This window comes from Rhopilema esculentum, chromosome 6, assembly GCF_057945365.1.
Source record: "Rhopilema esculentum isolate cy_ngs chromosome 6, ASM5794536v1, whole genome shotgun sequence".
Classification (NCBI taxonomy): Eukaryota; Metazoa; Cnidaria; class Scyphozoa; order Rhizostomeae; family Rhizostomatidae; genus Rhopilema; species Rhopilema esculentum.
The window spans coordinates 11043636-11066719 of NC_142820.1; the positions used below are offsets into that span (position 1 = coordinate 11043636).

A 23084-nucleotide genomic window follows, 5' to 3' on the forward strand; every position below is an offset into this window, starting at 1 on the left:
TTCTTCTTCGTTTTTTTCTTCGCTTTCTTCTTCGAATTATGATTAAGTCTGCCAGTACCTTCATCTGTTTCTTTTCATAATTTCCTATGCCGTTATTACCAGAAAACACGATTGTTGTGGGTGCTAAACATTTAGGGGGCTTAGTATCGATTTTGCCCGAATACTGTTGCTTTATTGATAAAGAATTGCCAAAATGGGGCCTGAAATGCGACAGATCTTGTCTGATTAGAGGGTCTGCAGCACACCCAACTCATTTGTCTCCTTCGCATTAGCCCGAGAATGTCTTTCCCATATGAAAAATTGTTACAGCGAATTTTTCGTCTTGTTCAACTAATGCTTGTTATGAAATCGAGACCAAAATAATGGACCGGCACAAACAAATTGCAAGCGTAGGCTAGGCTTTAGGGAAGATTACAAGTATATCAATGACGGCATTAGATAACAAATAGAAACCTTTTTTACAAATGCTCTCAATATGCGAAACAAATTCCAATCTGTTGTCAATTTGGTGCCCAAGAAGGGTCACCTCATTACTTTTACTATTTCTTAAATCATTGTTTACTGCCAGTTCCTCAATATTCTTATCTGTTTACTAGCCAGTAATTTTGGGGCTTTGTTGGGTTGCTTAGCATATATTTTCGCAATCAAAAGTTGATGTCATATATGTACCGATCATAAGTTTTGACTTTCCACTTTGGTCTGATACCATGAAAAATTCTTCTAGGCAGTACGAGATAGATGCAGATTTAGATATATACTATCAATTCTTTTTTAGTATTCATTTTAACCCACCGAGAAAGATCTTCAGTATCATAAGCAGATTTTAAAATTGTTCATATGGCAATAATTGTAGATATCTTTCATCTAGATGTCTTTTAGTCTCTTATTCTGCATGAGAAGGCATATGGTAGGTCAGTCGGTCGTATTCGTGTAAAATCGAATCTATTTCCTTCTAAATCATAAAACCGATTTTTTTCGACTTTCTCTTCATTTTTTCATCATCTTGGGTTTGCTTTTTCAAATTCTCGTTTCCATCTTAACTTCGTAAAAGCAATCGCTTCTTCTGCCTTAAATGTGAGTGGATTTATTTTGAAAAGTATATCGAATTCTGGTTGTAGGCTAAGAGCTTGATTTTTGTTTTTGTTAATTTCGAAACTGCCACAAACTCTAGGTTTTGATTCGAATTGATCTCCTAGATCTACATCCTTCATCATTATACCATCAATTTTACCTTTTTTGTTGGAGTTTCTTTCGTTTCTTTGTTCAAACGTGCTCTTAAATGTATCCTAGGACGGGCAAGCGCAAAGTTCTTTCCATGTTAAGAGCTTTCTCATATTCACTAATTTTCCTCTTATTAAATAGTTTATAAACCTTGTTGTATTGATTGCCAACCTTTTCCTCTACCTCTCGTTGTGTTAACTCTTTATATAGATTATTTCTGGTGTTTTTAACGATGATCAAATTACGTCATTGTCGATCTTTGAGTTTAAGGTTTTCTGTTGACAATGAAATTATTTTCGTTGTTAGTTTATGTTAGATAAATTTGTTAGTAAAACGTAACTCTCCATCGTTCTTATTCTTTCTAGTGTGGTCAGGCGCCGCTCTCCATTCTAAATGTGGGTGACCGAGAATTTTTTAGGCCACGCCCTTTGGAAAGCCGGAAAATGCCCTTTTAGAAAATATTTGCTTCTTTTCAATTATAGTTTATGAACTGTCCAATTCAGAGAAGATATCAATTACTATAAAATTGATTTAACAAGATTCGACACCAAGAAAAAAGAACAAAATAGGGTACCTAGTGAAAACGAACTGCTACTACTTGAGATCCATTAGAGTAAACCATCCAAAGTTGCGTTAGAGTAAACTTTCTTAAAATTTCCAACCTATTCTTGCAAAAAAGTGGGGGTGGGGGGCTATGGCCCCTACTAGCCGAAAGGCTGCGCGGTGCCTGAGTGAGGTTTTCACTCCGTGTGCCTGAGTGGTGCCTGAGTGAGGATTTTTCAGCTATAAGGATATTTTCGTACCCTGAAAAGTGTGATATTTACATGACTCAAGACAGTATGATTCGATTTGGTTACTTTAAGTAGATGGAGTAGCGTACAAACAACAACATTGTGGCCTGATAAAGAAGGTTGGCCTGATTGGGGTAGAAGTATAAAGAAACTAGGACAATTGTATAAAAATTGCAACGACGAAAATAAAAGTTAGAAGTATTGGGCATCGGGAGTTAGGTTGAAGTTTTCCCGATTTAAAGACAGATTTAGTGCTATAATGGTATTCAACTGACTTGTGGTATAGTATAAAAGAGGGAATGAATTCATTTTAGCTTGTGACGGCAGTTAGGTTGGAGCGCTTTAAAAAAGGACAAAATTCATATCAACGTTTTCATAAATTCATCAATAAACATTGCTCAAGTGAAATTCTAATTACAATTTACTGTTTAAGTAAAAGCTAAGCGGAATCACATTGAGAAATAAACCAACAATATCTAGGAAAAACAGAAAAAGGGACTAACAAGAAATAAGCTTGAGCGGCGAGATAAATGTAAGAAAACAACCAAATCATGATTAAAATTAAATACCGAAAAGGAATGAGAACGAGGGTATGACGTAAGTAGAGCTGAAAGATATAATAAAAATTAGTCATAGAACTGAGTCGGAAAGAGTCGGAAAGAGTCGGAAAGAGACGGAAAGAGACGGAAAGAGTCGGAAAGAGTCGGAAAGAGTCGGAAAGAGTCGGAAAGAGTCGGAAAGAAGCAAATTGTGTTATGATGATGACAATGACAATGATGATGATAGAAGAGAAAAACTATATCGGAGTGAATGGAGAAAACAAAATAATGGATATAAACTAACGATGACCACTAATATACATCAGTTTGCTAAATTTTTAAAGAAGAAAGAGTGATGTATATATTCATTTCGCACGTGAAACTATGTAATGAAATATTTTGCCCTTGGCTTTTAACATGTTGAGCTTTTAGCCCCCTCTCTATCCGTAATGTGATCGGCGATCCATTTGCTGCGACAAAGAGCTCTACATTCAATTTATCTACACACCCTTTTACAAGGCTAAATTCTTTAAGAATAAGGCTCAAAATCGATAAAATTTAAGAATGATTTAAGAACAATGCTCAAGCTTCATCAAGACTTGAATTTTTGATTCATTTTAGCTTTCTCGCAAAGCAAAACAATTGTCACTTTTGCGCCATATATATACTTTTTGAAATAAACTGGCTGCCCTGTTCAGTCACTGAACTTTTGTTGAAAAGTGTTCAGGAAATTTTAATTTTGGTCAAAAATGATCGCTTGACATTAGCTCGACTGAACAATTTTGCGACCGTTTGCCTACCGTTCTTAACAATGTTCAGTCAAATGTTGGAAATGTCCAGTAGAATGTTAAGTCAAATGTTGAAACCGTTTGGTCAGATCACACTGATCGCCGGGGCATTAGGGCTCGGTTTTTTATAGCCGGTTTCTTATAAAAAACACGAGTGTACTTTCTAAAATCCTTACTGATCCACACATGCCACCAGATATTCCAATATCTATATAAATTCAAATGGATAAAGAATTTCTTGAACTTCAATGTAAGATTTTCTTTCTTCTCCAAAATGTATGTAACGGCTAAACTTTCTTGCCAGCAAGGAAAGACACAATGAGTGGAATCACTTTTATGGTGCTCAGATCAGCTAAAACGGCCTGAAAAAAAATTCAGCCAGTCAGAATACACTGCAATGAGTAAATTATCTGACATAGCATATAAAAAGTCCAATTCATCTTTGATCGTGTTTCGTGAAATTTAAGTAAAATACATTCCTTTTTAAGAACCAGACAAAATCTGCAGGGGATCAGCGATTTTATGAATTATTCAAAGCTCGAGTGTGCTTAATGTTGTTATTATTTCAAAATTGGTTTTTCTACAAGTACATACAATAAGCTGTTTCTAGTACAATTAAATATTAGCTGCGCATCACAATTTTAATTTCGAGTCGACTTTACGTTTTATCTACGAAACTGGTCGGTTTGTTTGAGATTTTTTGCAACCTAAACACTAAGCACTAAGTCCCTTGATGTAAATGTTCATATATTTTCTTTTATCTAAATTCTGATTTAGATTAGATGTCAGGCAGTTTGACCACCATAAACTTTGGAACGAGTCGCGTTCGTGGCTTTTAAATCCTGACCGGGCATCTAATGTCAAACAGAATCTGGCATTGTAGCCATTAGTTTTTAATCATTAGTAATGTACTTGTATGTAGTTTAACATTTCCTGTTGGCCATGGGGTAGCCAGTATCTTTTCCTCCCCTTGATATCGTCCATATGGTGTAGTATAGAAACTAGGTTAAGTATAGTAGAAAGTAACATATTTTGTAATATTTTATATGCATAGAAATAGAAAACAATTTTAGTGGTCTGTATTGCCGTATTGCCAACATGAAAGGAGATTTTCAAGACTTTTTCTTCCATTTTTTCAACTGCGTCGGGTCATGCTCTTACGCTGTTCTTTTATTGGCAAATCCAGATTCGGTGTTCTTATTTTTTCGAAAAAAATCAATTTGCAGTGCACTTGACTTCGCAGCGACATTACGAAGCTCAAATTACTAGAGATTGAGAATAGCCAAGAGGTCTTTCCTGGGAAGTCATAAATTTGCAGGTGGAAGCCGTAATGTCTGTTGCATTCTTACTCGGGTAAGGTACCTTTGGTCACAGTTTGAGTTCTCGAAACAAATTTGAAAATTCCAGAGGCTGTTGGTGATGAATATGTCATACGATCAACGAAAGTTTAAAGCATTGGACAAAATATAACACAAATACGACCATAAAACAAAGAAGTATTCTTAAGTTACTCTTGATATCTTCCGTCCACAATTTGCAAGTCGGACAAACATCTTCTTGTAAAAGAACATAGCTTATAAGAATGCAAACCTTAGACATTGCAAAAGTGTTAAGTGTTAAGGGGAAGGCTTAAGTTGGACATAAACTTTGTTTATTTTATAACATTAAAAACAAAGCTTTCACAAAGTGTTTTTAAATGTTAACCAGAAAGATAAACTCTATATCTAGCTGCCTTGGTTTATCTAAGATCAATTTTACATCTACTAAAAAATTTGAAAATTTCTTTAGAGGGTAGCCGTTGTACAAGTACCGTATTGACAGGCACATATGTTAAAAAACTAAATTTTTTGATTCAATTTTTATGCGCAGCTTCGATCATGTAAGTTCAGTAATGAATTGGTAAAAAATTTCTTTCTGATTTGAATACTTTGCTTGAATTTGACTTCATTATCCAGAACTGTATGAAGAAACCGCTTGCATTAAAATACTTTCTTGTTTCATACATATTTAAGGTGATTTGCTCTTAAAAGAATGAATGAATTTCTATCTGCACAATGAAAAAATTCTGACACTCAGCCTGCAATTGATTTTAGATAGCAGATGTCATAACAGTTACGTCGATCAAAACATGTTTTTTCCACAAAAATAATCAGGTAAGCATGGTGAATCGTGATAAATCCTAAAATCTTCCTTGAAAGAGGCTTTTATTTCAACACATGTGCGTAGTTGGTATTTGAAAGCAATTAATAATCAATTATAACAAAGTATCAACAGGATTCTTGAAAGATAAAGCTCTGGGCGAAGGAAAAGTGGCTAGAAAGTAATTGTCTAAAACTTGCTTACTCAGAAGGCAATAGAAAAAATTATTGGTACGTTCCTAGTAAGAAGGCAATTCGATATTTGGTCGCAAGCAAAACTTGTGGTTCCGCCATTGGGGCAAAATTTGTTAGAAAACTCAGATTAGGCTCACGTACACCTTTATGAAACTAGCATTCAGGGGTAGATTTTTGCTCTGAATGTCATTCAGCATACAACCTGTAAAGTATGCAACAAAATTACGATGAATGTTCTTTCAATGGATTGCGCCCAGTACCTTGGTTTAAAAATAGAAGTAAGGGACAGGATTAAGTTGAGGCCTGGTTTTTCCCCTCAAAATATCAAATTGCGTCTGTGTATAAAGTTTTCATCTCATCCTGAAATCGAAACTTGCAGCATAGGTTACCCAGCATAAAAGTAAATCAAAAGAGAAAGGCCCCTAAGGGGAAACTGAATTTTTTCCAAGATTTTTGACAAGCAATACCTGGCAAATCTTAAAAATATTGAAAATGATATGGTGTGCCATATTAGTATAAGTATTTATATATAAGCTATCTTCCTGGCAACAGTGTGAATCAGCGGCACCAATTTTCCAAAGGCTAATGGCGTACTACAGGGTGGAAATTATGAAAAAGCCGGTATAATAAGCTTCTTACTCTACAAAAAGGGTCGTGCACGTGCTTCCCTATTTCGCAAGAAATCGAAGGCCAATGGAATAACTGCCAAAATGCAAAACATTGTTAAGGGAAGTCAGAGATGGAGTAAACCGGAATAGCCAGAGATGTACAAATTCGGAAAAGTAGTAGTTTGTGAAATGTTCTTGGCATATGGCCACTAGATGTCGTAAGTGAGGCCCTAGAGCTCGATTTCACATTGAAGAAAAGAAGAAACTGACGAGTATTGATATAGCTTCATAGCAACGGCTATCCTCCTTCTTGTGACTATGGGCATTAGCACTTTTCTGGAATCATCAAGGTGTATTATTTCAAAGAATAAACAATATACATTTGCTAGTTCCTTCGAAATTTCCTTTAAGTGATGATTCCAGTATTGTCCAAATAATGAAAGCCAACAAACGTAAGATATTTCACCCCCTCCTCACTTATTTTCATGTTTGCTGTTTAAACAGCCTTCTCAAATATAACATACGCTCTGTTCTTTAAACGATCAGTTTATCGAGACTCAACGTTTAGGCTAAATTGTTCTAAAACGTTCAGGCTAAATTGTCTTGAAATTTTCCTAGTGCAAGTTAATGAAATTGAAACAGGAGACGATATATACTACAGCATTGGCGGTGCCAAATTAAGATCTAGAATTTAATTTACTTTGAAAATTTAATCTCGTGACATTGGATTCTCGTCGTCGTATTGCTTTGTTCCTGTATATCTTTCAAGGAAATAATTGTTTTAAAACAGCGCCCTTTTGCCATCATGAAACGCCTTTTTACCTTCAGGAAAGCCATTCGCTGGTAGAGAATGCCCATGACTAATTGCTGATGCTGTATCCCGGGTCACGGCACCAATGTAAACAACACTGTTCTACAGTTGCCCTGATCAGAAATGTGCAATAGAAACCGCAGTTTATCGAAAACTAAAACCAGAATACAAAATCACAGAATGACATCACGAAGTAAACTTTGCCAAAATATGCACACAATAGTTTTAAGTGATGGGTAGATATTGATAGACATGTCTCAAATCTGTGATAAGTTCTCTTAAATAGAAAAAAAAAAGATTGGGCAGTCAGATAGATGAACAGCATAGTGGTTCTAAGGGAAATATCTAAAGGCAAATGACATAAATGATGTTTAAGCTTCAATATTTATTAATGCATGGAAAAGACGGCGAAATTTGTATGTACAAGCTTGTGTGGCAACACCTTTATTCCGAATGCTGCAATTCTGCGTTGTAGTTTGTTTTTTAAGAAAAATGTCGAAAGAAGGCAAAATAAAACATTTCTCTAGGCAATCATTTGATTATTGATAAGAAAACCTACAAAAGGAAAAGGCCCCAAAAACTCTACTTGGTATCCCTATATTTTGAAATTATAATTTTTCGAACAATTCAACGACTGGCCTTGTATTTCATGTATATTAAGGCAGCTTAAAGTCTTGAAGTTTGACACAAACCTAGTTTGAAACTTGAAAAACTCTCAGCGTACTAGAAACTTACAGAATAACAATTTAGGATATAAATTTTAAGAAGTTTTCTATACAAGGAATGTTATCTTTTGAATGGCAGAAGACATTCAATGGAAAAGTTCTATCACTCATGAATATTTCAGTTATAAAACGTGCTAAGATATTTCAAAAAACCTTTTATAAAAAATTTATCAAAAGTCATTTCAAAATTTTTAGAAGAGTCACCTCACAATGTGTGATTTTAAAGCCCCAATGATGAGAAAGCAAACAATTCACTTTGTTCTATTCAGAAAAGCACGCGCTGAGAACAATCAACGGCGAGACAGACAGTGCTTACCAGGCAAGAAAGCTTTAAATATTAATTACATAAATAAAGTAATTGCAATATGTTCAGTATTGAATTTGCTTAGTTTCGAACGATAAAAAATCCTTGCAAAGTAAATTCTAATTCGATTGAGAAAGCCAACGTAGATCGATTCCCCAAAGGAAGAAATAAGGTTACAGTCATTTTTGTTGAAACCACTGCACAAATTTCGTATAGCCTTTCAATGCTGATGCAATCAATAAAAATGGGGTTTCAAATCAAATCAAATCAATTCAAATTTCCCAGATTAAGAAAGGCATCATAACAAATCCCCTGAATACTTGAGAGGTCAATAAATGCTGCAAGAGTAATCACTAGGCACAATTTAAAATGGCATTCGTATCGTATCATTTTTTGAGGGGGCGTTGCACATCTAACTGCAGAAGTTTAAACCAAAAAAACCGGTTTGATCTGCCAAGGAGTGATTCTAAACTCAATGAAAATTTATTGAAATCTTAATAAGAAAGTAACTGCTAAAATTTTTGCTTCCCCTTAACATCAAATGAAAAACTTTAAGATAGATTTGGACATTGATAAACAAAAAATAGATATTGAAAGAAAGGCAATATAAAGATCGGGAGATAAACGTGCCTTTAAAAATCATATGTTTATGTAGCCTTGATTTCCGGGTGCAAAAATGCGCATTAGCCAATGGAATGGAGTAAAGGAAAGATGGAAGCAATAGAAACATGGCTAATCAAAAAACACAAAATATCCCTCAGGCGGTAGGAAATGAGGTACTTCAGTAAAATAAACATTTAGAAACGAATAATTAAGCAACATGATCTACATTTCATAAAACCTTTTTAGCGATTCCAAGAAAGTAGAACTTCTTAGAAAGATAGAAGGAAGACAAGCCAGAGAATGACATAGACACTGTCCCAGAGACAGGCGTACGTTGACACTCATGACAGCTTGGCTCACAAACATAACCATTCACTAATACAATCTTTGTACAACCTCATTTGTCCGAAGATCGCAAAACTGTTTTCCTTGGAACCATTAGAATAATTGGGCAAGAAAGTCAATCTGTTGCCTTGACAAAGTCTATCTTGATTTATGAAGACAGAAAAAGTTTGCTTTCGCGCCTAATCCGGTTGCTAATAGGCCAAAAAAGAAACTAATCAACGCACGATTCTTTGTTTCAAGTTACATTTGATTCGCTTACATTTTTGGTCAGTATAAAATGCTTATACTCTGCGGAGTGTAAAGTACTTTAGTATGCTATGTTTCCGTATCTCCGCGATGTTTCAGTAAACCTTGGTATCCGAGCCCTTTTCGTAGGCCACCCCGAAGATTTTTCGCAAGAAAGTAGCTGGATATTCGCAAAGAACATTTTTCGTAACGGTCGTTCAGTTGTTAGAGAACACTGTGCGGATAGATGTTTCTGAGGATAAAAAGATAAATTTGTTCTGTTGCCCGATTCGCTGTGTTGCCTGATCAAAGATTCACGAATGGTTAATCTCTTGCCGTCAAGTTCTCTTGTCGTCGTGTATTTTTCCATTTAGACAGATTTCTGCATTGGTATATTTACAATATTTTGAAAAAATTCGGAAGGATCTATGAAAAACGCACTTTTGAGGTACTCTGTTCAAGGTATCTTTAATGGGTAGCTTGTCAGGCAAAGTAAACACTAGTCACAGTGCAGGTATTCGTATGAATTGGGTACACATAGCATTAAAATGTTTTTTAAACAAAAAAGAAGTACTGATACCCACCTCTAATGACTGCACTGTATCAGCAGCCAACAGGTTTTCGCGTCGATAGGACAGAATAGCCACAGCCAGAACTAAAATGAGACATTAAAGATATCACAAAAAGGCACCTATCTATAAATATGTTTTGAATTAGGATGCCACAGACAGCATTGACGTCACAAAGTCAATGACAATAGTATGTCAGACATATCTTGTATATTTCTGAAACTAAAAATGTCAGAGAGACAGAATGGTAAGTAAACACAATTGAATTAAAATCAAACAGTTACTCGAGCTTCATCAAAAGTCTTTCCCATAAATCTAAGATTAAGTCAACGACAACAAAATGTCTTCAAAGATTGTTGAGGCATAAGGGAATAAAAATGTTGACCTTATTTCAACAAAATTTATCCAAAGCACGCAAGCCAAAATCAGCATGAAGCTACACCATTGATAAAAGATTATAAAGAAAAATTAACCTGAAGAAACTTTCTGTCAATATCAGGAAAATCTATCAATACCAAGACACGACCATTTTAGAAAAGTAATTAAGATTTATAGGAAAGGATAAGATCATAAAAAGTAAAAAAATCGAGCAAAAGTCGAATTAAAGCAGAAAATGAGCTTTTCAACAATTTCGGGGTGTGTTTTAGAGATGTGGCAAATTAAACGCCATTCAATACAGTTGTATGATCTAGGATCATCTCAAATTCTGATTATCCTTAAACCGTTGCATTCGAAAACTACATGTAAGAAAGAATTGTGAAAAAGGTTAGCGTTGACTTCATTACAATAATGTCTAAAAGAAAAAAATTAGATTTGTCATTTTATGCAAAATTTGTGCTCAGTAATAACACAAAAACGAGAAGCCGTAAAAAATTGTTTGCAGCAGACCAAGATTTTTGATGTCAAATCTAATAGATTCTACACCAATTTAAAGCACTCATTATATTGTGCAAATGTTTTGTAAAGTCGAGAGCATCTTATAATGGCTTTATTATATTGCAGTTCCCAGACGAGGCGTCATATATAGCAACAGTTCATAAATCATTGCAATTAAAAGTACGGGAAGAAAAATTCGAGAAAACGAAACAGAAAATTCAAGGTTAATCATGTCTCAGTGACTCCAAATCACTTCAAATCAGTGCTTCTGTCTGAACACAATTGCACTTTAACTTTAATAAGAAAAACACACAAAAAGTGAACTTCTGCGCTAACGACAAAAAAGGCAAAGTCTAACGACCGCCTGTCGCCACACCTGTCTAGCAGTATCAAAAAACTTGCTGGACTGAAATAGATTTGAGATGGGATTTTTCACCATGAAAATTGACTAAATCCGACACGGTAGGGAGAAAAGAGCGGTATCCATGCCAACGAAAAAACTTTACGTTAGGAGGTCTAGTGAACATTTTCGAGTTTTTGCAGATTTTAAGTTTGTGGTGCAAAGTTTATCATGGCAACATAATATTTATTTCATTTGGAAAAAAATCTTGAAGAACTTACTCTCTTGCATCAAAGAACTCACTTATAATTTCGTCCACTTGAAAAAGAGTTGTTTGAACTTACTTTTTTGCAAAATGGAATGTTTAGCTCATTTTAGATTATATGGAGGAATATTAGCCTACGATGAGCTTTGATGAAAAAAAAGTAAAAAATCACCTGGCAATAACTCTAACGAATCGAATCCAAAGATTCTGTCCCACAGTTGCAGTGTCTGAAAAAAGGGAAATTAATTGAAATGAAGAAGCAATGTAGACAGACTGGCAGCCTAATTTGTATTATCACTCTATGGCCTAAAGGGGAGGAATGTCAAGTGGCCTAAAGGGGCAGGAATGCTAAGTGGCCTAAAATGACAGGAGAGCTCAGCGACCTACACTGTCAGAATAGCTCAGTTGTAAGATTCGAAGTTCAGACTCTGGTTTACAGTAACTGAGTGTTGAAACACTGGCAATACTACAATTAACGGTTAGGCAAGCAGACGGCTCCTCATTTTGAGGTCTTCGAATCACAAGCTACGGATGCATAAAAGGAAATGATCAGAGACCTGTTTGATAAACGTAGCTTTTTGTGTCATAAAATCTGTCTATGAATGTTGAAAAACGTAAAGAACAAAGCGACCATGGCACAAGCCAGTGACAGAAATGTTTATGGTTTGATTGCAAAATTGCCCATTAAAATGTGACTCAAAATGTAAAGGGAATGGCCATTCCAGTACACGACTAAAAAATTTTCTGAAGCTAAAATTCTGTTGATTATCTGAATCTGTCGCTTACATACAACTAATGAGGTTTATAACCAACGAGCAAGCACACTGTCTTGCTTCACTTGAATCTTATCGCACTACTTGCACTTGGAATAACAATGCAACTCATTATATTTTGTAAATATAGACTTAATCTGAAAAATGATGATTTGCTTGACAAGATATTGGCAAAAAAAACTCTTTGAGCACATTATAAAGCTTTAGTGTATAGAAAAGGACGGTTCTGAGATGCAACTCAGAGTTTCAAGCCAATTGCATTTTCATCGTGTGATTGTGGGTAAAGAATCTCTTACATACATTTATTAGCTCAAAATACATATCTCCACCTGGTAGAGCACAAAGGTTGATCAAATAGATTGCTGAAAATAATTATCACCTACAACAAGAGAATATGAAAAGGCATTGGACGTAACGGCATCTCAAATTGCACTGGTGGCAAATAAAGCACAAAAATGTAGCACCTGCAATTTAGGCATACCATGCGGCACAGGTATCATAGACAAAGTCGTGCTAGTAATCTACAACATTCAGAAATACTAAATGCTGTCAAAAGGGATCAATTCAATTATGTGAAATTGCTAGTGACCAAAATTAAAAGACAATCCACTACGCAACTAGCGAAAATATAGCGACGATGTTGTTGTACATTTTTAATTGTATGTCAAATGGAGAGTACAATAAGACACAAAGAGTACAAAGATACACATTTGATTACCATTTGATAACCGACATCAAACAAAGAAACTCTGCCTCCTTCTTGACCCTAATTTATCGGTAGCAAAAATTTTCTTCAATTGCAAAAGAAGAGAGCATAGATGCAACTACTCATAAAGAAGAGGGCAGAAGCCGAACAACCTTTTTCTACGTTGACGACTATTTTGGATGATTTCAGTAACGCTCTCAAACAAAATGTCATTGGTATCCCTTTTAGCATCTTTAAGTTGGAAAAACCTATTTAAAGAAATATCACTCTTATATAAAAAATTATTCATTAGTCAACTGATGTATTCATTTCTAAGATCTCTAATGACGAAGAAGACATTTCTTAAGGACAGAAAAAAAGAAAATTCAGTGGAATCCCGATATAGCGAACCCCGGATATAACGAACTTCCCGGTATAACGAACTAAATGTCTGGTCCCTTGGATTCTGCCTAACGAACTCTTTACAAATTCTCTCTGTATAACGAACCTCGAATATAACGAACTCTCGTTATTACGAACCAAATTTTAGGTCCCTTCTTCACAAATGGAGAGAGAAATGCATTATAACTTAAGAGTTACGAACAACATAAGTGCAAGTAAACCTAGGACTACAGCCTATAGTTAGAAAATACAAGCTTCCTAGGACAAAATCTTTGGAGAGACTTCTCTTTGGAGAGCTCTGTAAAACATTTTAAAAAGGATATTAAGTCTTGGAATTTTACATACAACTGTAGATTATGTAAGAGTTATATTGTAAATATAGGCTATATTTAGGGTGCCTCTGCTGTCCGCTATGGTGGGTTGCAGACTGCCGTATTGCGGGGGCCGCCCTCCTTGGGGGTCGGTTGTCTCTCGGGTGCCGCTCGGCCTGTCAGGAGGCGGTGGGGCGGTGTTGTCCTGAGTGGTCTTAGCTGTCGCGGTATAAGTTATGTTTCTTCTATTGCTGGAACTCTGCGGGGCGGCGGCGTCTTTGCTGCTTTTAGGCAGGCTGGGTGGTGTTCGGGGGCTGGCTGGTCTCTGGGGGTGGCTTTTGCGAGGCAGGAGCTCTCGGCTCAATGGGGGCGGGGGGCAGAGTCACCATCAACTCTATGATATCTATTCGTTTTAGCTATTCATGCTGTTGTATAAATTATGGTTGGCATTAATTAGCCTTGTGCTACGCCAACCTCAAACAAATAATTTATTATTTATTTATAATCTTTCCCCCCGATATAGCGAACTTTTCCTAAATTTTTCATCTGGAATATTTTTTCATTTATCCCCCGTTTTATTAGTTTCTTAGAGTTAAATGCGCACAGAAGTTGGAGATAGCTTAAAGAAGCCCACCAAAGGTTTTTTAGGCACGAACGGCGAAAAGCCCAAAAAACATTTTCTCCCGGTGTAACGAACTCCCGATATAACGAAATATTTTCTGGCTCCCTTCAGGGTTCGTTATATCGGGAACCCACTGTATGTTTATCACTGTTAATTGCATTTTATCGAACAGATAAATTAGGCTTCAGAGTACCTGTAGGTCTGAATGTTGAGAGAATTGCTGTGATCCTCAGAAATGATCACGAACCATCTTCAATGTCTGCAAAAATTACCCAGAACACCGGGCAATTTGTGTTTTATTTAAAAAATTTTCACTTCTTTCACCAAATCACTAAGTCACAAGAACAATCGTACTTCCTAATCACCTACATCGTTTTATAGAAAACCTTGAAAACTGGTGTTAGTATTCCAAGGCTTTGGCGAAGGTTGTAAACCCAGAGCAAAACATCACTCATTATAATGTATTTACTTGTTTCTACTTCTAGTAGACGATGGCTTGAATGTTTGCGAAATATACTTAATCCGGAGTGCATTTGGTGCCATATTGTATTCTGGCATTCCTCAATGGCATACGTTGCAGGGACCAGCTACAACTATCTACTAATAAGTTAAAAATGTGAGTGATCTACTACGAGTAGTAGTCAGGCTTTAGACACAAAATTATCCGCATATTTCAAATGAATTCCGACTGTTCTAATCATAATTAAGACGCGAATTCGGAAAATTATAACAGAAACACATGCGCAATTGATAATCTGATAAAAATAATAAAGCTAACAGCTGATGCTACTACGTATAGAAATTGTTAGAACAACGTGGCTTGAGTTTGTTTTCAAACATGGTGGTATTCATTCATGTTGATTAGTCAATGAACTGGTGGATAACTTTGTGCTCATGCAACCAGCCTTCACGCTCTGTAGTTTTGCTGGTAGCGCTAGTTTGATTCATAAAATTACAACAAAAGGCGTTTGCGTGAGTGGGTTAATTTGGATAAAGATAATAAATAATAGTATATTTTTCATTCCCACAACTTTGAGTAGCCACTGCCATTTCGGTTTCAGCTCGATCGTATGTAAACAGCAAGCAACAATCTGGTGAGCTGTAGATTAAAAACACTACAAACACAAAATAAAAAAACTAAAAAACAGAACGCTAAAAGTTCTTCAATCAATAGCAAGCAGCGGCCGATATAAGGGGAGGGAGCAACTAAGTTTCTGAGACATATCGGTTAACTTATTTCAAGGAGAAACCTCAAAGTATACAACAAATATTGTGATTATTCCCTTACAAAGTGAATAGAGAGCCTCCTGTCAGTAGTTAGGGTCTGAAATTGTTGTATACAGCGTACACTCGTCACCAATTTTCGAAAATTTTTCAGCACCCCCCCCCCTAACAACTGCTCCTCCTTCAAATTTTCTCTGGATCCACCCCTGATAGGAAGGGACCGAAAATGCTATTTTAAATACATATAATTACAATTATTGTAAATAACTAAGTTTGGCATGAATAAAAATAAATTCAATCAAGAAAACAAGAAGATGCCCATAAGGGTCGAGAAGCTTTATCTTTGAGTTACGTTTCTCTTAGTTTTCAGACATGCTACGAGAGTCATTTCAAAATAATTGAGATATTCAGTACCCGCTTGAGATATGAGTTTGAAATTTTTTTCATAGCTTGTACCATCTATTCCACCTTTGTTTTGTAATTTTTGTTAATTTCAAGCGCGGGAAAAAAATAGAATGGTTTTGAATTTCAGCACCTTAGATGTTCTTACTTGTTAAAAATGGAGCTTTAAAGGTTTTCGCGTGGTGATTTAATATGATTTTAAAAGGGGCCTGAAACAATAAGAGTGCCTAGCCCAACATCTGCAGACATTTGGAGATCATTCGCCTTGAAGAGAGGGAGAATTTAAGAGAGGGAGGGAGAGCCTTAAAGATGAGACAAACCCAAGGAGACCCCCAACTGCTGTTGTGCCAGGCACAGTTGCCGCTGTGGAAAAAATGCCAAGGCAAGATGGCGACTTATTCTATGATGTAGGGTAGCGTAAAGATTGGATCAGCAGCAGTGCACACAATTTTGCATGAAAACCTGCAAGTTCGGAATGTGGCTGCCTTCTGGGTGCCACATTGCTTGTAAGTTGAGCAAAAAGAGCAGCGCGTCAATTGGTGCCAGTTTATGCTGCAAAAATTTAATGAAGGTAAGTCGAAACGGATTTATGACATTGTGACAGGCGATGAAAGATCAGATCCTCCTCTATCTCCAGAAACAAAGCGTCAATCCTCAATTTGGATCTTTCCAGGTGAAAACCCGCCGCAAAAATTTCGGCGATCCAGAAGCGTCGGCAAAAAGATGGTTGCGTCATTTTCCTCAAAGACGGGTCATGTCGCAACCATTCAACTTGAAGACCGTCGTACAGTAAACGCGGATTGGTATGTTAACTACTGCATACCACAAGTTCTAGAAGTTTGGCGAAATAAACGTGCAAGGGCCGGCTAAAGTGGTCTACTTTTGCACCATGACAACGCTTCTGCTCACACAGCTGCTTTGACCATCGACTTTGTGTCCGAAAATTCAATTCAGTTGATGACCCACTCGCCATATTCACCTGATTTGGCACCTTGCGACTTCTTTCTCTTTCCAACAGTAAACGAAAAAAAATCCGCAGAACCAACAGCGCTGATAATGGAATTTGTTCCTTCAACGAGGCTGTTTCTGAACTGGCCGCGAAAAATAGGGCCTACTGTTTTGATACGTGGTTTTACTGTATGAGTAATGAACTGAGACCAAATTACAGCGCTCTGATGGGACCGAAGTTTGTGCTCATCTGGACATATTTCAGCCAATTCGTAATACCTTTAACTGATTTTGCAGATTTAGAGACATTTCATGATGCTCTTTCAGGTAATGGGAAAAAACTTTAAAAATTCTTATAATAGAAAACGCATTAAAATATTTATTTTGTGACGTCATCACTTGACAACTCTATTGTTGAAAGAGTTTTTTAAGGATTTTTACAAGAATGTACACTATGACACTTCTCTCAAAAGATTCGCTTTAGCTCTAATGCTGAATTTAGATAACAGAAGTATATTTTTGCTCTACGTCTACGCTCTAAGAAAAAATTTCTTGACATTCAAACCGTCATCTTGATAGAGTTTTGATAGATTTTGGAGTTCTGGGCTTTTTTATAGAAGTTTTTAAATTTTCTTTCATGTAACACCAACTGTACAATCAATTGAATACTTTCTATGACCAAAATGTCAAATGTCAAATGTAATTTTTTGTTAATTAATGAAACATGTTCGTTGTTCAATATTTTCATTATTGTTTCCTTCTCGCTTCTTTGCCAACTGTTATGTCTCCTTTCTGCTAGTTTGCTTAAGCCCGGTCCTTTATTTACGTTGCTAGGAAAATAGTCTTTTTCCAAGCACTTTCTCCAACCCCAACACCAGCTGTCTTCTCACCAAACAAGAGGCCCCCTCCTGGAGAAAGTCTAACATTTTCTCTACCGCTCTGAGACGGCTTATATTCACGAAGAATATTTTGTGCAATTCCCGTTATTTCTCTGCCAGATAATCCTCGTGAGAGTCGTATGTTAACTGGATCCCTAGCTCACTCTGACAAAATTAAAGCTCTTTGCTCTTAATAGAAACTGATTTTTGAAGATTTATCAACAAACTTTCCAAGAAAGTTCCAAGAGAGCATTCTGGTTTCAGGCAAACTTCGGTGATTTATGTTTGATTCTTCGGCAGGGAACAATGGAATGGTTAGGTTAATCTGCTAGTTGTAGATACGATAAGTAAATAACATCTTGCTTAAAATGAATAAGGGAGACACAGGTTAAGTTCTGACTGGTATTTCTAAAGATCTAGGAACCACTTTGCAATGCTGTACCAACTACTTATTTGTGCCTTTAAAACAATTAATTTGTTAAAAAAATACACAGAGCATTCATTGACCACTTATCAGAGCAGATGAACCAGTAGGCTGTATAAAACTGGACAGCCAGGAATCTATATTATAGCTGATGAGATTAATAAGTTTAAATTTTTTTGTTTATCTACTGTCACTTGATAGTTTCACGTACTGTATTATTTCAATTGCATTTGTATGCAGTGGAATTTTAAATGAACGAACTGAAACTAAACTGATAAGTAGCAGAATAGTGGAGTCAAAAGTAATTTTCAAAATCTTTGATTTAAGATTAGACAGGATATATTTATTATGAAATAGCTGAACATATTTGAAGTTGGCTGAGATGTCGCCAAAATGAACTGCAGTAATTTTTTGAAAATTAAGCCAGAACCAAAGAAATCTTTAAGTAACACTTCAGCTCATTCCTAGTCACATCTCATCCATTTTTTACAGACCGGGTTGAGTTGCATAACTACGGATATTCTATAATGTTTTGTTTTTCAATTTCCGCACCAAGATAATAAAGTTAGACAATAAATGCGCTTGATGTCATTACTGCATCAGTCAATTACAGACGACGATTAAACCACGCAAAATTGCCGCTTCGAAATTTAGCTGCATTTGGTAAAAATCTTCTAATTCTTGTTAGAAAACGCATCAAGATTGTTTTTGATAAAAGCATTTGCAGCCCCCGTTTTCAAATGTAATCTGCTTTACATCTTACGATGTTAGTTCAACACTGTTTTTTCTTACAAGATAGATGAAGTCTCTGTTTGCTTTTGACCTTGTGGATGTTCGCAAAAACGATCAGTTTTTGCGTTTCTGTTTGCTTACATTTGTAGATTCTCGTCATATTACAAAGCTAGTGTATCGACACCAAAAATAAGGTATTCAAATAAAAATGTCCCATGACTTATATCCTTTATCTCAAGGGTAATATAATAGCGATTGGGTAGACTACATACACTCTTTTTTTATAAGAACAATTTATAATAACATAAGCCTTCAATTTGGTCAAAAGTTCAAGAACAATTAGGAACAAGCTGAAGCTGAGCGACTGTAAAGTTTGATTTTGAACAATGTTATCAAACAACATTAAAATCTTGCATCTCAAAAACGAGGAGTTTTTTGCCATCTAGGAGTGCTTTTTCGGTTAATTTTTAAAACTTGTCGGCAAACAAAGGATGTTTGACTCATTTTGCTCATTTTGTTGGCAAATGAGGCCTGGGCACACCCATTCAGCGCACTTGCTAGCAATTGAACTGCTTATCCTGATTATTTAAGAAGATATTAAGAACAATTACTCGGATTTTTTAATAAGCTTAGAAACGCCAGCCTGAAATTTAATTTACTGGTTCTTAAAAAGAGTCTATCGCTTCAAAAAAAATCTTATTCAGCTATACTTCCATAACGATTTTGCAGTTTGCATAAACTTGTTTGGTCTTGAAATTTTTGCCGTGAAACTTCTTTAGAATAGAGAAAAGTACTTTTAGAAAGAGAATTTAAATTTTCTTGATTAACAATGGACCTTGTTGGAGCACCAGAGGAATTACAAATCTCGCCCCATTTGTGCCATGGCGTTGCGAACTCGTCTGAATGCTGTATTAAATTTCTAGCTCGAGTCATTAGGGATATTCGTACTAGCTGCTAAGCATTTTCAATCGATCTATTGCATTTTCTGTCGATGTAATAAAGAATGAACTAAACAAGGCACCTGGCTCTATTTAGCTCTATTTTAGTTACTTTCAGGTGACTTACGCAACAATATAATCTCTTCCTATATGTTTTAATTAAATTAGTATGTTAAACTTTGGAACCTTTTAGAAAGGTATCTTTGAATTTGTATTTTTAGTCAAACATGCTTGAAACTATACTATTGTTTGCTTGAATAATAGTAAAGTGAAAACCAGATTTTACGAAGGTTTTTCAAAATAGAAATAATTGGAAAGCCCAACATAAACAATCGAAAGGTTCATTTGTGATTTGACTCTTTATCCCATTTAAGAGTACCTCCATGACGAAAGTTGACTGGGACTACGTGCCATAGACAATAAATCCATAGTTGTTAAACAATATTAGTGATGGGGGCCGAGGGGGCTAAGCCATCGCCTTTTAATGCCAAAATTAGCCAGTTTCTATTTTACAAAATTAGTGTCTAATCCCCCCCCCCCAAATCATTATTACTTAAATTCGCCCCTGGCAACTAGTCCCGAGTGCTGCTTTCGGAATATTGACTTCCCTGGCCTGTGTTCAAGACTACCCTTGCTGCAAGGGTGTAATAAGCAACAGCGTAACAGGACTGTGTCTATTAAAGAATTCATTGACCATTCAAATCGATGTACGTTTTATCGGATTAGATCTCTGGACGGTTATAATTAATGAAAGTCCACATTATTTCTAAACCTCCTCTTCGCGTTTTACACAGTTCTGGCGTTGTGTAGCAGAGAGAGGTACAATATAATTCATGACATCGCGACGGCGGTAAAATGCCACCGAGACTGTTGCATTAGATGTAGTTTGTGGTTCGCAAAATATCGATTCAATGATGAATCATCCAAAACCACACATTTTTGCTTCTAAATCTCCTTTTGCCTTCATTAATTATCGTTTAATGATAAGAAATGAAAACGGTTAAAGAAGCGTGGCACCATGGTACCACAGAGACTCATAGCGACGACTCAAACTATTAATGGCAATAAACCTAGAATTCATTGCAAACCAGTAAGTGAAAACAGTGAAAGTTGTGTTTTCTTGGGGGGAGGGGGAGATGAGGGAAGCAGCAAAAAGTTAAAGGGGTTACAGAGTGGGTAAATGTTTGCCGGGTAGAATAAGAGAGCCCTTTGTAACCTCTCATGTTAATTTGATATTAGAAAAAGTCTCCGATTCACCAACAGAGAAGCCAAAATTGTAGATCAGAAATAATTTTCTGCTTTAAAATTTTTCATCTTAAATAGTTTCTCAACATTAAAAAGATTAAAAGTCCCGCATATTAAGTTTTCAGTAACGCATAAACAGACCCAGTGAAAGAGTGAACACAGATTCATTGAAGCTAAAAATACAATGTAACCTAACTTAAGAAGCTAGAGCTGATTTATTTGACAATGCATGGTTGATATCGACAACATAATTCTCTTTGCCCTCTGTTTAATCACTTATTCATGCGTAACGGTCATTCAAAGATAGCTCAACATTTATCTGAAGTTGCTATTTACCGATTGCAGTTGAAATCCCCAAGTCAAATCATCTCCCTTCTCATCAATTAGGGGTACATTACTTTTATTTGGAAAAACGGGCGCGTTAGGGCACGACTTTAAGAAAGCTAATGATAACACAAAATCACTATTGTTGTCACTGCCACCTGCCCTTTTATCGTATTTCAAGTTGGCAAAGGATCTTTGCTTGTGTTCGCTTGTTCACGTGTCTGGTACGATCCATTGAGAGACGGGAGACTTGTTTTGATAGCAGTCTGTTTTGAAAACACCGTAGTGGCAGTCCGCATGCAAATCACCTAGGGGATTGCAGAACAAGGCAGCTCGAATATTTTAAATTGGTCGTAGCCAGTAGCAGCTATTTTGTGGAAATGGAGGCAAATGAAGGCGAAGAGGACGATACAGTGAGGTTTGTAGACGACAGGATTACCAGTATTCCGACCAAATGCGTGGCCGATGCACGTGCTTTCCAAAGAGTGCAGCGTACACGAAGCTATAGTTGTTGTGAGAACCCACACAGATATGATCGCCCCCAACCCGATCAGGGCGAAGAACTGTTTGAAAGACGACCTCGAAGTAATAGTGAACCCTTGAAAGTACCCAGGACAAAATCACAGGCAAGACGTTCACAAGTGAGGTTTCTTACCCCGTTCTCACAAAAAGATTTGGAAGGTCTATCTGATGTGATTGCTGGCGGTAAAAACAAAATGAAAGCCATTGACCTTGACTTTATTGGTTTACCAGTTAATGCTCGGCGAACTGAGAGGCTAGAGGATTTAGAAGAGGTGTCTGAAGACACCGAGGAGGTTCGCGACTTGAGGCTAAGCCATTTTGAAAAGGCCTTAGCGGAAGGCCGTCTGAAACTGAAAAGTGATCGTATTTGGAGATACAAAAAGCATCGTAAAGGCTTCAACAGCCAGCCTGTAGAGGAATGGCTCTACAATAACAATAGCGATATGATATCCGCCCCATTCAAGAGTGCATATTAAAACTGAAATAATATTAGTAACGAAATGTTGTACATAATTTTTTCCGTTAGTTTATGCCTTTGACATGAATATTGGGTCTTCCTTGAAGGGACATTTCGCTACGATTATGAGGGCCTTTTCACTTGCAAGGTGAGAAAACTAACATCTTTTCATCAGCTAATTGTTAAAAACAAGCAACAATTTCACGCTAGGGACAAATACAATTTATATTGTTCTTAAATTGTTCAAATTCTTTTGTGTAGATAATATTGTATATATTTGGTAGTTTGATTGCAACAGAAATGTAAAAACCAATGAAGATGTCTAGGTATCACCCCCCCCCCCTGAATCGAAATAGGAAACCAAGCCATATTTGAATATTCAATAATATGAGAGCAAAAATACTTTCTTTTGAAAACAGTTTCAGTCTTTATATTTTGACGGTTGTATGTAACAAATTTTGTTCTTTGCTCAAATATCGTTTGTATTTGCTTTTGAGTTCGGATGGCATTTAATCGTTGTTGTTAAAAACGATGTTTTTGAAACACAGTAACATTGTTGTTGGGTTTAATGAATGTATTTTCCCGTTGTCGTTGTTTGAATATTGTATTAAATGATAATGTAGAACAAGATCATAGTAAATTGTCTTGGATTTATAAAACTCGTTGTGGTTTAATAATGACGTATAAACATTTATTTCTTTGCAGAAATCGCTTTCCTCTTTGGATATTGGTCTTCAAAAAACGATCATAGAGCCATGTGGATTCCCCCCGAACCCCCCCCCGTCAATATTCCCTCTATTCCGAAATGTGCCCTTAAAACCTAGTATATATTTGCACCAGCGCAGGAAAGCAGG

General features: G+C 36.3%; 1 protein-coding gene across 1 annotated transcript in view; it reads right to left on the minus strand.

Annotated features, from left to right (window-relative positions):
- Positions 1–2041: 2041 nt before the first annotated feature.
- The window catches only part of LOC135686387 (TBC1 domain family member 19), a 46975-nt gene continuing 25932 nt past the window's right edge, over positions 2042–23084 (minus strand). Inside the window, exons 22-24 of the mRNA XM_065202607.2 lie at positions 11516–11570; positions 9878–9948; positions 2042–3701 (exon numbers count right to left, since the gene is read on the minus strand). Of these exons, the coding sequence (XP_065058679.1) occupies positions 3627–3701; positions 9878–9948; positions 11516–11570 (201 nt within the window). The 3' untranslated portion in view covers positions 2042–3626. The remainder of the gene's footprint in view (positions 3702–9877; positions 9949–11515; positions 11571–23084) is intronic.